The 18,732-nt window shown below is 31.8% G+C and overlaps 2 protein-coding genes across 2 annotated transcripts; both read right to left on the bottom strand.

Annotated features, from left to right (window-relative positions):
• Positions 1–1,220: 1,220 nt before the first annotated feature.
• LOC128159270 (heavy metal-binding protein HIP-like) lies at positions 1,221–2,477 on the bottom strand. The gene is made up of 3 exons (XM_052822334.1): positions 2,440–2,477; positions 2,188–2,324; positions 1,221–1,731 (listed from the first exon to the last, which is right to left on the bottom strand). The coding sequence occupies exons 1-3, from the start codon at positions 2,475–2,477 to the stop codon at positions 1,343–1,345; spliced, it is 564 nt and encodes a 187-aa protein (XP_052678294.1). The 3' UTR covers positions 1,221–1,342.
• A 3,718-nt stretch (positions 2,478–6,195) lies between these two features.
• Positions 6,196–7,476, bottom strand: LOC128159267 (complement C1q tumor necrosis factor-related protein 3-like). Its single transcript, XM_052822330.1, has 3 exons — positions 7,439–7,476; positions 7,191–7,327; positions 6,196–6,674 (listed from the first exon to the last, which is right to left on the bottom strand). Exons 1-3 carry the CDS (start codon positions 7,474–7,476, stop codon positions 6,283–6,285), a joined length of 567 nt encoding a protein of 188 aa, XP_052678290.1. The 3' UTR covers positions 6,196–6,282.
• Positions 7,477–18,732: the final 11,256 nt, after the last annotated feature.

An 18,732-nucleotide genomic window follows, 5' to 3' on the forward strand; every position in this document is an offset into this window, starting at 1 on the left:
CAAAAAATTTATAAATGATCATTAAACTGAACTACAACCTTTAAAAACATTACCGTACATAAAGCCTTGTATATCTTAATGCTGTTTATATATGTATATGTTCTCAAGACTTTAAAAAATAAAACTAAAGTAATTGAAATGTAATTAATTGCATTCATAAAAGTAATTGAGAGTGAGTAATTACATTTTAAAAAATCAGTGTAATTGTAATTGCAACTACATGTAATTGATAAAATTGGCAATGTATTTGAAAATATTTAATCACTTTTGAAAGTAATCGACCCCAATAACAGACTACAATTCTTTGATATTTAAACAAAGATTTTGTTTTGTTTTTGAATGTTGAAGAGCAAACCAGTTTTAGACTTAAAATGAATTTGTTAATGGTTAGGAATTCTTAATTTATGCTTAAAAAATGAATATGAAGGTAGACAATTCTTCTTGAAAAAGAATTTTTACTGGTATATTAAACCTAGTATGTAAACCAAGACAGGGCCTCGTTTACATGACAAAGAATTGTGAGCCCTGTATCTTGCTTATAACTCTACGTAAATTTTATTTGATTATCAGAAATGCATTCCTTAAGCATTGTAAAGAATAAAAAAAATAGAAAAATAGAATTTGATTTAAATGGTGACCATGACCATTTTATATTCTTTATTTCAATATAGAATGCATGAAGTATTTCATAGTATGTCTCCATGGCGTTTCCGTGACGTTGCCAATCATTATCTTCATCGTTTCAAGTCATGGTTTAGGAATTCGCATTGCATAGTCATATTATCCCATATTTGTTACAGTGATGACATGAGGACAAAAAATGTATGGTTGTATATAGCAAGCAATTAATTGCATTTTAACGAATTTGTTGTTAATACATTGTAGTATCAAAATCTTGATAAATGCCCTGAATTACTTGTTTTTTAAGATTGGAAAATTTTGGGTTGCCCCGCTGTTAAAGTACAGTTTCTCCTCCCTCAAAAGTTACACTGTACAAACTTTTGAGCTAAATTATGAGTGAATTATTAAATTCCCGACATAGTTTAGGTAACATTGTGTCATTTATTTGTCATTTGTTTGTCATTTATATTGAAAACCATTTGTTTGAATTCTTTATTTCAAAAACTTGCATATTTTTATTTTTGAGATAGTTTTGAAAATTTTTAAATAACAAACTCAAATGGTTCAATTGATGTAAGTATAAAATAAAATGTTTCTCATATAATTTGGTCGGCACACAAATTTCTATGCATTATAAGACTATATATCTTGCATTTAAAAATACAAAACAATTGTATGTGTTAAGCTTCAAATGCTTTATTTTGGTATTGTTAGAGATGTGCTACAATTTTGAACCAGAAAAGAAACACCAATTTGCAATGGCAAACAGCCCATCGGTGCCATGGGTCCTGATCCAGACCTTATCGCCTTTCTTCATTTTGATGTTAGCATGTGAGGTTGACATAGGATTTCCATCGTGACCCCTTCCATCGGTATGATTTAATACAACTTTTTTGCCATTCAGCACAATTTCAGTGAGGAAATATTTTCCATATTTTGTTAACACTGTCCATGTAAAGGAATAGATTCCGTCCAACGGTGCTGTAAATATTCCGGAGCTATTGTCGTAAGCGTTTCCTTCGTTTAATGAAACTTTATCAAAGATCACAGTCTCTTGGTTCTTCAAGTTTTGCAATGTCTTGGTAAGTGAAGATTGGAAAGCAATCGGATCTATTTAAGGATTGAATATAAAATATTGTTAGGAAAAAAGAGAGAATAAATGGAAATATTTTCAAGGAAAAGAACATAGAATCAGTTACATGTAAAGATGGATGTCATAATTCTCAATATGAATTATAAACACGACCTTTTAGAGTTTTATGTATAATATTAAAACATTTGTACTGTTGCGCATGTTGGGTAAAACCTGCTCAGAAGTGACCCTCTACTACTTTTACGTTTTATTGACTGAGCTAAAAATTCAACAATCAATACTTAAGTAAAACGGAAAGTTGCAACGAATAATTATTATTACGTACATGTACTCTGCAGCGTTAAATTAAAGAAAGAGTTTTCCATGACACTTATAAATAGTCATAAGGGTCATGGAGAACCCTGAATACACATACTACCATATTATCAATTAGTCCTAAAATCAAAATTTAAAAATGAAATGTTTTTCCAAACCTTTGCAGCGCACATTTTCATAACCCATTCCATTGCATATCGCCCTGTAGTTGTTGTATCTTGTCACTACTTGTTGAGGCGTTTCATTCGCAGTTACCGCCACAAGAAGAGGGACGCTCATCAACAAATAGCAGATTCTGAAAATGATTTTCAAATTTACTATTAAATTTAAAAAAAACAACAAACAACTTAGCAATCATGAGAGAGAGAGAGAAAGAGAGAGAGAGAGAGAGAGAGAGAATGAGAGATTACCTTGTCATATTTTTATTAGAAAAACTAACTGTTGTCATTGCTTTGCTTGGGACGAATTTTTATACAAAAGCTCAAACAACTTTTACTATCAAATTACAAACACATCACGCTAAACGATCATTTGATGATTTTTTTTTTGCACTTGCGTCAATTTTGAAAGCTTCGCTGCCAACTAATCAAATAAAATCAGCTCACACATTTCCAATTCATCTTACTTTTTTTTAATAAAAAATATAAAAAAAGGCCGCTGCCTTTCGCTTATCCCAAGTGGTTTTTAATTCAGTTTTGATCCATGCCTTGATTTAAAGCATTAAATAAGATTTTAAATGGAAAATATATAAGAGCGTATATTGTAGCAGATATACACTTACTGGTAGGAAAATAACATGTTAATTTACATATGATAAAGAAAAAAACATGAAGGTAGATTTAACTGATTACAAAATTATTACACACATGATTACCAAATGTTACCTTTGATATTTTTATATTTCCTGAAATTAATTTCTGTTTACTCAAGCCCTATGTTCAATAAGATGAAATAAGTAAGATGCAAAAACTATATTACCTAACAATTTTACCATATTGAAAATGATTATTTAAAATTCCATTTTTGATTGAGAGTGCAAGTTTTAAACAAGAAGATCGCATTGTTAAACTTAAATTAACTGATCATTGCTTAAATCAGGCAGATGATGCACTGGAAATGCTTGTACAGTAATATGACACACATATAACTTATGATTTTTTATTTCACAATGTTTTGATTTGAATGTATTTCTTTTTTGATACCCCATCGGTTCTAAATTGGTTTACAGGTCATTGCTATCCATTGCATACGCTAAAATTGACAATACATGTAATTATACAGAGTGATATGCTGTTAACATCTACATTTTAAGTATTTCATAATGCTTGCTTTATACTTAAATAAATTTATTTCTGTTAATCTTAAGACTTCTTGTAAAGTTTTCTCACAAATATTTCTATGTTAATTGGATCTGTTATGCCTCCTTGGCCATCATTTTCAAGAATAGACTAGACATAGATTATTGTTTGATTATTTTCTGGTATTGCTTTTGATATAAAACAAATCACATATTACTGTATTATCGCATGTTCGATGACAAATATGAATAGGTGGCTATGTATCTGTTGTATCTGGTTACCAAAGTTTTTATCGATCATAAAACAAGGTAAATAACAAACATCAGGAGGTTTAAAAATGCACATTACAAAATAGAGAGAGAGAGAGAGATAGAGAGAGAGAGAGAGAGAGAGAGAAGAGAGAAAAAAGAGAAAGAGAGAGAGAGAGAGAAAGAAAGAAAGAGAAGGAGAGGAAGCGGGGTCCGTTAAATAAATGTATTTTAAAATTAACATTCCAAGGATAACTCGTAATAAATCGATTAGAACATTAGGGACACTTATTTTTAAAAAATCATTCATTAACCTCTTTGACCTCTGGCTAATACCATCACACACATTTTATTCATAAAACGAAATTTGATTAAAATATGATACATGTATGTACAGTTCTATTTATAATTGATGTCAACGTAGATAACCAACAGTTGCCCATTTGTAATTCATACCACGATCTACCACAACCTTCACATTTGGTGAATATGGATTTTTTAGTTGGGTGCACTTGCGTAAAAGGCTTAATTGGGTTTTTCCAGTAGTATCACAGGGAGTATTTCTTGTAATGGCGTCTCAAATATATTCTAGCAAGTAAATAAATTACGTCTTTCCTTAATTATGCAGAACACATGCAAGGTAATTATCATAATTTTCCTCAATAATACAGACAAAACATTACACTTACATTTTTTGTAATGTTTATCAGATAATTCTACCAAACCAAGATGAATAATTGGCATTTTAACGAAAACACATACAATATTTAAATTAGTTAAAAACACTAAAATACCACTTTCTGAAACTTTTGAATATGTTTATTGTAGAAATATTATATATCCAAGATTGATTCATTAGATCAATTATTCCAGAACTTAAATTTTCTTTGGATTAAATAAAGTCCCTTCAGCCATCAAGATCAGCAAGGTAGGAGGAAAGGTCAGCATCGTCAGCGGTATTTGCTTCTACCATCTGTCTATCATCTCCTTTTTCCTTTTCCCAATAAGTTTGTGAGAAAATTAGAAAAAGAAATGATGTGATTTTTTCCCCTATAAACCACAAGTAGTGGGGGCAAAAAACAAGAAAAACCATAAGAAAAGGAACGTAACTCATCAATGAAAGTGTAGTGCTACGTACAGTAACCTAAAACAGACTGGAAATACTGATAGTTCTAGATCATCATATCTGGACTGAATGAAAATATTTCTCTCTTTTTAGAGCAATATTTTGAAACTGATTTCTATCCATGACCTTTTTTCACTTCAAGTGAACAAAAACTATGGCTTTTTAACTAGGTAAAACATAGGTTTACATTTGTTGAAATTTTAACATGTACAATGTATATCAAGAATTGCAAGAGTTACATGTTTTTGGTGACGATTTACTTGTGTTCCTACCAGAAAGACAGTTGTTAAATTGCAATTATATGTATTTTTTTGTTATAAGAAAAATAAGTTTGATTTTTTTTATTCCAGTTGTTAATTGACTTCTTTTAGAAGTACATGTATAAGGTGTAGAGGAAGGAGAAAATCTGTGCATAACAATTGAATGAACTTCTCATGAATTGCGTTAAAATATTTATATGTAGCAACATTACTGTTTTTAGAATTTATTGGTTGTTCTGTTTTCTGCAATTTTTGCCGTAAAACAAATCTGATTCTATTTTGTTTCTTCAAAACTAATAGAACTCTGTGAAATACTCTCACAAGTTTTTTCAATGAAAACTGTTATACTGTTCATCGATAAATGAACGGTATCGGAATCGCGACCATATTTTTCTCACAGTGCGTTTGGTTTGCTACCAAGTCAGAATGTCGTAGATCTGTCAAACTATTTTGTATATAAACTGTATATTTTACAATTAAGTAAAGTCAAATAGAAAAAAAATATACATTGTTTTTATAAAGCTCTTACAATGGAGATAAAGTCTTATGCGCTAGTTTTGCTAAGTTTTAAAACCAGACCGGACGTTTACAAGTACGGCGAACTGTATATTATGGTACAGTCTATTCATTAGCAATTATTCAATTCTAAAATTATTCAAAAATGATGAGTTTGGACATTAATGAATGATCCACGTACAATCTGTATGTGTGCAGGGTACAAAATTAAATACATGTACTATAAACAATTTCATGGCGTTGAAAAAAGTATTTAATCCTTCATAACTTTTCTTACAAAAGAATGAAATATAAAAATATCAATAACGTATAGACCTGACCAGGCAATATTACACCTTTCGAGGTATCTTCGACATTTCTTAATCTGTCTTTATTTTGTCTCTGAATGTGTTAGCCAACCACCGACATGCCTATCACGACATTGAACAAGTTTGTGACTTCACGTGATGTGATTGTTTCAGACTGGGGATTTAGCAGTCGGGACGCTAGGTAAACAATACTTTGAAATTAAATTAAATACATTTAAAGCGGTTAATTTAATGTATATAATTTGCAGTTTTCAACTTAACTTAAGTTTCAATATATTCAAAAAAGTAAATTTATATTACTATTTTGAGTTAGATAATTTAGAAGAATTTGTAATACCAAATTAATTCAAAGAATAAATCGCAGCATGAAATTAATTTGCTTTTATTATTTTGTTGGCACTTATATTTCTTTGAATTTCAACACCGTCGTGCTTTTTTTTAAAATACAAAACATTTGATAACTTAAAATACTTTATTTATATTGTGCTATAGATATGCTACAATTTTGTTCCTGAAAAGTAACACCAGTTTGCACCGTGGGCATACTGCCCATAATTTTGTCGGGTTCTGATCCACACTTTATCGCCTTTCTTCATTTTGATGTTAGCATGTGAGGTTGTCATAGGATGTCCATCATGACCCCTTCCATCGGCATGGTTATATGTAACATTTTGGCCATTCAGAACAATTTCAGTTACGAAATACTTTCCTGCTGTTGTCGATATTGTCCATGTAAAGGAATAGATTCCGTCCAAAGGTGCTGTAAATATTCCGGAGATATTGTCGTAAGCCTTTCCTTCATTTAATGAAATTTTATCAAAGATCACAGTCTCTTGGTTCTTCAAGTTTTGCAATGTCTTGGTAAGTGAAGATTGAAAAGCAATCGGATCTATTTTAGGATTAGAAATAAAATACTGTTTAGGAATAAAGAGAATAAATGGAAATAGTTTCAAGGAAAAGAACATAGAAGCAGTTAAAGATGGGTGTCATAATTCTCAATATGAATTATTAACACCAGCTTATAGACTTTTACGTATAATATTAAATGATTTGTACTGTTGCGCATGTTGGGTAAAGCCTGCTCAGGAGTAACACTCTACTATTTTACGTTTTTTTGACTGAGCTTAAAATTCAACAATGAATAATTAAGTTAAACGGGAAGTTGCAACGAATAATTCTTATTACGTACATGTACTTTGCAGCGTTCAATTTCAAAAAAAAATTGCAGAATAAGCTGTGTACCCAGTCAGTTGTATAGTGAAATTTTACTAGTGGACAAGAAAGAGTTTTCAAGACGTTTCTACATAGTCATGATTAAGGGTCATGGAGAACCCTGACGATATATAATACCATCTGTTTCGTCAATCATAAAATCAAAAGTTAAAAATGAAATGTTTTTCCAAACCTTTGCAGCGCACATTTTGAAAACCCATTCCATCACATATAGCCTTGTAGTTCTTGTATCTAGTCACCACTTGTTGTGGAGTTTCATGTGCACTTCCCGCCACAAGAAGAGCGAAGCTCATCATCAAATAGCAGATTCTGAAAATGATTTTCAAATTTACAATTAAAATTTTAAAAAAAACCCCAATAACTTAGTAATATTTTGTCATGAGAGAGAGAGAGAGAGAGAGAGAGAGAGAGAGAGATTACCTTATCATATTTTTATTAGAAAAACCAACTGTTGTCATTGCCTTGCTAGGGACGAATTTTTATAAAAAAATCTCAACCCACTTTACTTTCGAATTACAAACACCTCACGCTAAACGATCATTAGATGGATTTTTTTGCACTTGCGTCAATTTTGAAAGCTTCGCTGGCAACCAATCAAATGAAATCAGCTCACACATTTTCATTTTATCTTCCTTTTTTTTAATAATAATATAAAAAAGGCAGTTGCCTTCCGCTTATCCCAAGTGGCTATTCGAATCTTTTTAATTCATAATTAAGATCCGTGCCTTCATTTAAAGCATTCAATAAGATCCTCAATGAAAAAATATATCAGAGCGTATATTGTAGCAGATATACACTTACTGGTAGGGAAATAACATGTTAGATATGATAAAGAAAAGAACATGAAGGTAGATTAAATTGATTACAAAATTATTACACAAATGATAAATAAACGTTACCTTTGATATTTTTATATTTCCTGAAATTAATTTCTGATTACTCAAGCCCCGAGTTCAATAAGATGAAATAATTGAGACGCAAAAACTATATTATCTAATAATTTTACCATATTGACAATGATTATTTAAAATTCCATTTTTGATCAGAGTGCAAGTTTTAAACAAGAAAATCACATTGCTAAACTTAAATTAACTGATCATATTTGTATTCTCTTTAATTGTACATATTTTAATATTGGAACTTAAAATCAGGTAGAAAGTGCACTGAAAATGCTTGTACAGTAATATGACACAAGTAATATCATAAGTTTTGAATTTCATTTTGAATATATGGAAACTACTACGTAATGTTTATCAGATAATTCTACCGAGATGAATAATTAACATTTTAACGAAAATACATACAATACGAATAAATAGTCAAACACTAAAATACCACTTCCTGAAATTTTTGAATATGTTTATTGTAGAAACATTAACTTAAATTTAGATCATTAACAACTATAAAGATATTGCTCCATACTAAAAAGAAAAAAAAAACTCCACGGAATTCATCATTAACTAAATTAAGATACAATTTATATTAATCATAGTTTTTTTTTCTCAACTCAATAGTGAAGTGTATTTTACACTTGAAACCCGTTTTTAGATACACATTCATACTCTTTTTGATATAAAAACTATTTTTCTACATATATTATATATCAAATACTATTTTGATTAGTTTTAAAAAAAAATACTATCATATTACAAACAAGTGAAAAATATTAAGCAAAAAACATATCCAGGATTGATTCATGGAGTCAATAATTCCAGAACTTAAATTTTCTTTGGATTGCAAAATAAAGTCCCCTCCTCCATCAAGATCAGCAAGGTAGAAGGACAGGTCAGCATCGCCAGAGGTATTTGATTCTTTCATCTGTCTATCATGTGCTTTTTCTGTGCAATGTTTTAGTTGAAATTGATTTTTTTTCTTTTCTTTCCGTTTTTTTATCTTATGTAAAAAACAAAATTGCTGCTAATTTCTATGGTTATTTCAAGATATACAACGTAAATCCATTAACATTTTGTATTTTTAGTGATTTGGAAGGGAAAGGAAAATATGATGTCCCTTTCAAAATTACCTTAATTATAATTCAGAAAATGCTCCAATTTGTTTTGCATAATGGTTCGATAGTATTATCTTTAATTAAGAATTGTGTATAGATCATTAGATTTTTTCGCACATAACACTGAACATATTTTTTAAAATAATGTTTGGCATACACACTTCTGGAACAGGGACTGTATTTTTTTAAGCAATTCTCTTATAGTTGCTATCAGTTTATTGTATGCAAGAAACTTTACACTACAGACATATATCAAATTGAAGTCATGTATGTTCATGAAAGAACCATCATTAATGAAAACATTTCTCAAACCATTTTTCATGAAGAATTGCTTTTCTTCCATGTAAGATATTTTTGTAAAAAAAATTGTGGTTCTATATACATATTTGTTTCTAGTTTTGGTGGTTTATCAGAAAAAAAATATCCATGCATCTAAATCATCCATCAAAAATATATTTTGTACATTTTTAAAATAACTTTTCTTAAAATATTCTTTCACACATAGCACTGTTCTTAATATCTAAGTCTAAAACTAAATGCATGTTACTATTTATTTAATATGATCTTCATCCAAACCAGTTTAAATGACATAATAAATTCTTTGACGTTAATTATCCTAAAACCACCATCTTTAAATTTTTTGAACACACACTCTTTTTAAGGTGTATATTAAGAAATGCAGGGGAGTTACATAAATTGGTAAGGATTTAATGCTTGTATTTAGTACAATTCTTTGCTAAAGCCTTATATTTCTTCGTTATGATGAAATTAAGTGTTGGTGTATTTTAATTCTTGTTATCATTTGACTTAAATGTATAAGATGGGGATGAAGTGTGTAAAAACATATACAACATTATTGTTTTAGTATTTTCTGATTTTTCAATTTACTGCAAATTCAAACACATCCGGCGAAATGTTCTCTTTTTACCGAAAAAAAACCAACAAATATGATGCTATTCAAAACTATGATGCTCTCTAAAATACTCGCCTATATTTTTTTTTTCATGAGAATTGTAATACTGTTCACAGAATGTTAGCCTACATTGGAATTTTAAGGTGTGCTACCAAGTCAGAATGGCAAAGATATTGCATACTCTTTGTATATAACTGTATATTTTACAATAAATTAAAGTAAAAATAATAATACTCATTCTTGTTTTTTTTCTTCTTAACTCTTACACTGGAGCTGAAGTCTAAAGCGCTTTTTTCGATTTTTGAAATCTGACTTGAAGTTTTTTTCTCATTTTTTTAAGCTTAAAAAAGCATTGTGAAAAGAATGCAGCATATTATTCATTGGTATTAATCTAATTCTAAGGTTATTTTGGGCGATGACAAAGGACATTTAAAAACAATCCACGTACAACTTGTATACTTACACATATGCAGGAGAAATGTCATCAAGAAAACAAATGGAGAAGAGGCACGACAGCAACCTAATTTGCAAAATTTAAGAAATACTTTAATTAATAAATACATATACATGTACTCCTTCATAACTTACTTTTAAAAGAATGAACGATAACACTTCAGTAGACAAATAGATGTTTAGATGAATAGATGAATTATCATATTGGTCACTGTTTTAAAACTTTGCTTGAAAAAAATAGAAAAGAACGTCATTTTTACACCTTACGGAGGTCCTTCAATTTTAACAAAAAATATTTATTTCTGATTATTGTCTTTTTGTTTTACTTACTTTTGTATGCAAATGCGTTAACCCATTAGAAAAATGCTGTTTACGATACTGTAATAGCTTGAGACATTACGTGATATTGAATATTCGTTTTAGGGCGTTTACAGTCCGGACTGAAACATAAACAATTATTTGGAAATTTAATATATACCATTATATTTTTTGGAATTATATTGTTTTGTTTATGTAAATTAATGAAAAAACCCCACTAACATTATTTTTTTGAAAACGTTCATTGAATTCGACACATATTGCTTTAAATTTCATAATTTTCATTGTTTATAATGTTGGCGCTGACAGGTCTAAAGCCACTGTCAAGAGTATATTTTTAATGTATTGCCCATATTTGCGACAGTAATAAAGCACATGATGAAAAATTAACAATTTGTGAGTCTTTTTAAAACAAATTTTGGAATAAATTGTTTGTAGCAAGCAGCTTCTTATCTAGATTTGTTGATGATGTAAATCCTAAAAATTGTCTTTTAATCAAACCTTTCCGGAGATCAGAAAATGTCGGGGTGTCATGCAATATGATTACCGATTCTCATCAACATTTATGGTGAACAAAAAATTCTGCAGCGGACAAGTTATGACTGATTGACATAATTTGTCAACACAGTTAATGCTAAATGGTGTCATTTACTAGTACACGTGTATCTTAAATGCTATAATGCAAAACGTACACTCTTATTTGAACTGTTTATAGAAAGGATTGTATTTGCATAATTTTTTTTTATTTCTGAGTTAATTTTGAAGGTTCTAAGATACCAATTTAACTAAAAGGTTTATTCTTAGTATGAAATGTTTTCATGATTATTCAGTTGGCAAGCAAATTCCTGCATTTCAAAAATAGAAATCAATTGAGTTTTTAAAACTTTTCATGCTTTATTTTAATATCGATATAGGTATGCTACACTTTTACTCCAGAAAAGTTACAGTAATGACCACCATGGGCAAACTGCCCAGCGTTGTCACGGGTTCTGATCCACACTTTATCGCCTTTTGTCATTTTAATGTTAGTATATGAAGTTGTCATAGGATATCAATCGTTACCCCTTCCATCAGCATGGTTATATGCAACTTTGTGGCCATTTCTCACTATTTCAGTGACGAACTATTTTTCAGCTACTGTTAAAATTGTCCACGTAAAGGAATATATTCGTCCAACGGTGCTGTAAATATTCCGGAGATATTGTCGTTAGCGTTTCATTCGTTAAACGAAACTTTATCAAAGATCACAGTCTCTTGGTTCTTCATGTTTTCCAACTGTTTGGTAAGTGAAGATTGGAAAGCAATTGTATCTATTTTAGGATTATACATAAAATACCGTATGGAAAAGAATAAAATGAAAATATTAGAAGAGTTTCAAGCAAAGATACATAGAAGCGATATAAAGTATCAAATTTCTCAATTTGAAGTAATAACATTACGTCTTAGAGTTTTACATATAAATAATTAAAAAAATAATTAAAACTTCATGGTCCGATTTTTTCGCCTTTTACAGTATCAAATGACTTTCCATGCAAACAATTATCTTAGAAAGTTATAGACGTTTGCCTATTTACACCAGCAGAATCGGTCTTCTTTCAAAGTTAGAAATATTCAAAGTAGATAAAAATAAATTCTTTATGGGAAAAAAAAATCCACCAAACAACAAATGAAATGAAACATGCGACTGTTAAGAAAAGGGAACCGTTTGGTTTTGTTCCCCAAATGATTCGGTATATCAACTCCACATAGTATGTCTAACGGTTTTTCAAGTTACAAATAAAATAATCAGTTTATAATTCGTGAGTTCGCTTAGGTTTCCTTCCTAAGAACCAAGTAAGAATTAAATACAGCACTTACGTTCTCAGATTCTCTCAGACGACGCTACGGAACATAAACACTGTATGCTAAAATACCAAACCAAATCCGGTTACCTAAAATCAATCCGGATTGTATAGTTGTATAAAATTTTCCTCGGGCCTATCTGGGCTATATGATTAAAAATACAATCAAAGAATCAAGATACAAAATCACTCTATAACCAACTAACTGTAGACTATTGATTTAAACAAACATTTTTGTTTGCTACCACAGTCAACGACAGCCAACTATCAAATCACTATAAAAGTATAATACCCGGTCAGCTGAAAGTCACCAAGACACTTATTAAGTCACAAAGACGCTATGAAGTCACCAAGACACAAGCTACAGAAACAGGGTTAAGAACTGAGTGGTCTAGCTAACAATTCTGTTGCTTTCCGACAAAGCTGAAATCCCTGTTCTGTAGAACTCTAACCGAAGAGTTTCGCCAGAAGACCGGTTGAGTCGTTCACAGATTGAAAAACTCTCAGAAAGATAGAGTGGTTGTATATATACCCTGCAAGTTCTCACTGATTGGTCTAATCATGCATCATTTCTATTGGGTATACTGATTATCACTGATTAGCCAAAATTGGAGGCATCTGATTGGTAAAACACATGATACCTTTCAATCCGGAAGTAAAATAATTACAGTATGCATCGATTGTAAACAAATTAAACCAAACTTGTGAAATATTAGTTAACAAACAGTACATAAGTTTATTTTTGATTTGCCAAAACACTATTACCTTTTTTCAATTGCAATACACTTTTATGTCGTTTGTTTTGTAAACAAATTTTGTACTTTATTTTTTTCACTGACACATGACTTAATTGACTGTTAAAACTAATGCAATATTTATTATTATAAACATACTTATCATAATCATCTTTTAAAAGCTTACACAAAATTTGATATAAAATCGCACCAAGCAGCTTTATCCGCACATATGCTGGGTAAAGCCATGCTTAGAAGTGGCTTTCTATCATTTAATGTGTAATTGACTAAGGTAATTTTGTGCTTGAAATTCAGCAATCAATACAAAATGTTAAACGGTAAGTTGCAAAAAATTCTTATCACGTACTTTGCCGCATTTAATTTAAAAAATAGCAAAATAAGCTGTGTGCCACGGAAAGTTGTACAGCGAAATTTTACTGTTGGACAAAAAGAGTTTCCATGAAGCTTAATGATTCAGAGGTCAGTAGGTTAAATATTTACAACTGAATTTTTCTAACTCTCGCTGTATATATTATAGTGATTTGATTTTCCATTTTTTTATTAACACCTTAGCGGAGATTACAGTCTCATATTTTATCACTTTAATTTTGTCTGTCAAATTCATGTAAAACTCTGTAAAGAGTATTAACATGTGTAAGTTTTTCTTTTTGATGATTGGAAGACATGTGGCTAGTAAAGAAATGCTGATTGACCTGTCATGGATGATCTCAAAACTTCTTGCGGTGCTTTCACTATGAATAAAATCACATATAGATAAATTTTAGAAACTTTAATCATCGCATGTTTTCATGACCTTATAAAGTTAAAGTATACATGGATATGTATTGATTGTACGTGGATACCAACTGGTGTTCAAGGTTTAATGACTGCTATAAAGCAAGGTCAATAACATTAGACGTAAAACAAATTACAGGATACGGAGAGAGAGAAGGAGAGAGAGAGAGAGAGAGGGAGAGAGAGTGAGAGTAATTCATTCATTGACGCATGTGACTTAAAACACAAAACATCACATAAATCGATTTTAAAAAATATGATATGTACACTTTTAGAAAATCGATGTTAACAGTCACACATTTATAATCCAAGCCATAACCGAGCCCGACCTTCACATTGGACAAATATTCCTTTTCTATCAGAAGCAGAAATCTATATATATATATATATATATATATATATATATATATATATATATATATATATATATATATATATATATATATATATATATATACTCGAAAATCGGGGTCAATGTCGACGCTCGATATACATAGCATTAATGTATTCTTCTCTTTGTTGAGAATATAAGGTTGTTGGAAAAAAACAGCGTGCCCCCCCCCCCTTCCCCTCTTCCGGTAAGAGTACTTATCTGGTCGCGTCTTATTCTTTTTGAGAGCGTCATCATATATTTACATGTTTTGTTATGTCTTAATTATAAGTTAAAATACATATGGATGCAGATATATCATGACATGACATACAACACATCTTATATACCGTCGCCGCCTTGTGCAAAAAATTGCGATTACGAATTAATTTGCAAAAATTTTAGGTTGTTCACTTTCGGAAAAGGAGATCAAAACGAAGTAACTTTAACTTTCATCTAAGGGAAATAATCTGAACTACAAGGCATCACACAAATATTTAGGGATGATTTTTCAACGAAAAATACGTGATTTTAAAGTGAATGCTGAAAACCAAGCCAAGTCCGGAGGATGTGCCCTGGGATCAGTCTTCTAAAAAATCAATGCAATTAAATCGGTTCGATTCCGAACCTTCGAAAAATTATTTAATAATTTTGTTATATCCGTCCTTTATTAGCAGTGGGGTATGGGGATACAAGAAGCATCATTGCATTGAAATTGTACAAAATCGAGCCCTCCGATATTTTGTCGGTGTTCATCGGATTACTCCGTTGCTAGGTAAAGCGGGTGGTAAAGTTCTAAAATCCGCCACGAAATGAACATTTTGCGTCTTTTGAATCGACTAGTACTAGTATATATGGAAAAAGAACGCATTACCAAGTTGGCACGGTGCACAAAACAATTGTTTTCACTGGAGCTCTCAAGTTAAAAATATCCTGGAATCTCTAAACATGGGAAGTACTTATACCTATTTTATACCTTGTAATTTGAACTATGCAGAGCAAAATTAACGTACTAACTTCGAAACCGAATGTTTCAAAAATATCCAAGATGTACCAAAACTCAAGCTATTCCGTCGAAGAATATACGTTACGCTAGATCTCGCTAAACCCATCAGATCCTTGGCAATGTTTAGATGTGGTGTACTTTCTCTAAGGATTGGAACAGGTCGCATTACAGAGGAGAACCGGTACAGGACAGAATATGTATCTTGTGTGACTTGAATGAAATTGAAACTGAAAAGTTTTCTTAGTGATATTGTCCATTCAAAATACTACCAATTATAGTACTCTGTTTACTGATCTAATATGTAACTATCTCCACCAAATTGCTCATTTTATCTATTAATTATACAACAGAAACATTTGACAAAGCCAACCAACAAACTCCTAAAACATGCAAATTTTATACATTTTGTAACAGTTTTAAAGCGACTTATAGGTCCATTGGCCGTGTGTATTGACATTATATTTGTAAAATGAATTTTGTAATTAATTATATACATGTACACATATCACTATAATAAACTATTGACTTAATTGCTATATATTCTGTTTCGTAACGACTCACAGGATGATTCATTTATTGGGTTGTATATGTTTTATACCCATTCCCCCTATTCTCTCCAATCTATAAGTCTCAAATCAGTGTATGACTCCTTTTTTAACATAAATGATTTTCAAATTACATGTACATGTTGAATATATAACACTTTTGATTTGCAATTTTGACAAAATTAATGTAAAGTTATAAATTCTAAGTAACATATTGGCATTTTTTGTTTTGTTAATATAATCTAAAACTATTACGTACTCAATATATCAATATTTTATACTATTCGACTTTTCTCATCAGTTATTTTGATTTATCATTAATTAAATGGGGCCTATGTCCGAAAAGTCTTTGTGTGAAAATTCCGAAAGTTTGACAACTAGAGATTCTACCCTCACCATATATGGATCCGGAGTACTTTTTCAACGTTGAAAATTGAGACCAAAAGTCGTGATATTTATACCCGGGGTCATTTTTCAAAAGCTTGAAAATAGTTTTCTGAACTCTGATGACCTCAACGCATTTAAGTTTGACCGTGTTCAAAAATAACTCCAATAACTGAGTTTTGAACTGTTTTTTAACTGGAACTTCAAATTGTTCAACACGGTTTAATGTACATTTATATCCTTTATGTCCCAATACATATATGGACGTGGCAGTGTTTTTGTAAACCCCTGTCACACCTGGCTGGCTGACAACGCACTAGAAACGCCGTGGGAGCGCGGTACAAACGCCAATAAATGCAGAAGAAACGCCAAGAGAGCGCGATGATCGTAGCAACAGCTCTCTGGGGTCGCTGTGTGAACGCAGCCAAATGAAAAACAACTCGTTCAAACGCTGTGGGTGCGCAGTGAGAGCGCGATAAAGACGCAGTGAGATCCCAAAGGACTCCAAGAGGTCTCCGTGCAAGCGCAATTGACTTATCAATGCGTCTACACTGCAATAAACTGCATTTCTTGAGCGCGCTAACGGAGCTCTCGTGGCGCTGTTGGAGACCTTACGGCGCTGTCACGGCGACCTCATTCCGCTTGTACGGCGTGTTTATCAGAACGCAGAGCCACGGCGCGTACTTTGTGCATGTTCAAAGTTCTTGCCATCGCAAGGCGTTCTAAAGCGTTCTAGGCAATCCCACCACGACGAATGAAGATGCCATTGCGTTGCTATGGCGCTGTAGGATACTCTACTGCGCGTACCTTTGCGTTTTACATTATTTAAGGACGCAGTGGGATCGCCGTGAGGACGCAGCTCCGGTTTGACAGGGGTTTTACGAACGTCTTTTAGCCGTCAGCGCGCAGAGCACGCCGTGGACGCGCGGTAAAATCTCTTAGCACGCCATGAGCGCTCGGCGGATACTCAGCAAGCGCGCAGTCAATCGCCGAGTAGAACTCCGTGAAAACGCAGTTACACGCCGTGTGCGCTCCGTAAAAACGCCTCGGTCGCCATCAGGACGCCGTGACATCTTCACTTGTAAAATTTTTAGATAAATTTGTACCTTTTTTCTGAATTTTTCTTGCGATCCTACGGCGATTTCATGAATTTAAGAACGCCGTGAACACGCTGTGGGAACGCCACTTGGTGTGGCAGGCCTGAGGCCTTTAGATTGATTTGTCCGATAACAATCATTTAATATTAAGGGAAAAAACCAGTATCCTGTTAATAAACAATAAAGTAAATGACATTTTGCTTCTGAGTGGCAATTGCGACTCGGGATAGCAATTTTTTGGACTTAGAATTGACTTCCATTCCTTTGTGGGATAGAGTGTTAAGGTGAGCAATGACATATATTTTTGGTGTCTTTACTGTCAGAATTGTTGGTAGCTAAACAAAATTATGTTATTTGTTTTGTCTACTGTACTAGAACATACTGCAGACTAATGTATCTATTTACAAACCTTTGCATAGTTCTTAAGACCAATTCTCTGTAAATATAAAAATTCAGTGGCCACGCAAGTTTCGGAGCCCGATGTTTTTATTGTCCTTTCCTAGCCATAAATTTTACAATGGTAGCTCTCCACCACTAGTAGGGGCCATGAAAACTTCAGCCCACGGGTTAAGAGCCTCCGGTGTTTCCGAGTCAAATGTTCTTTTACCTTTTTTTAACATATATAAAAAACAACATTGTAAAAGGTCGACACCGCTTGATAAACACAATACAAATGTCGACACGAAAGATATATAGGTTGGTCTAGAGGTTGGTTAGTAACACTGAAAATTTCAGTCCCATAGAGCGGACATTCAATGTTTCCGAGCCCGATGTTTATAATCTATACTTATAAATAAAGACATTTCGCCAATAAACTACGCTTACACCAGAGTAACTGCTTACACTTTTAGTACTTCAACACGTGTGATATGATGTCCGTAAGCTATAATTGAATTTTACCTGATGAATTATTATTGAAAAATAAATCAAAAACCTACTTTCATTTTCGATAAACAAGCCCGAAATAGCAAAAATGAGAGTAAGGTGGTGGACACGCTTTGGCGGATCCAAGTCAGTGGGAGTATGCATCAAAATATATGCTTGCAATGAAATAATGTTGAATGATTACGCAAAGAGTGAATATATTTACTGGGAACTTATTTAGGATAATCATAGAAATTAAGATTTGACAAATGTTGAATAAATAAAATGAGTCAGTTCGTTTCTTAAATGCACGATTTTAGTTTTGATGGAGAAACGCTTGCAAAGCACGATCACTGGTGAGAAAATTGGATAGAACTTTCCAGAAC

Source organism: Crassostrea angulata, chromosome 8 (assembly GCF_025612915.1).
Source record: "Crassostrea angulata isolate pt1a10 chromosome 8, ASM2561291v2, whole genome shotgun sequence".
NCBI classification, from domain to species: Eukaryota; Metazoa; Mollusca; class Bivalvia; order Ostreida; family Ostreidae; genus Magallana; species Magallana angulata.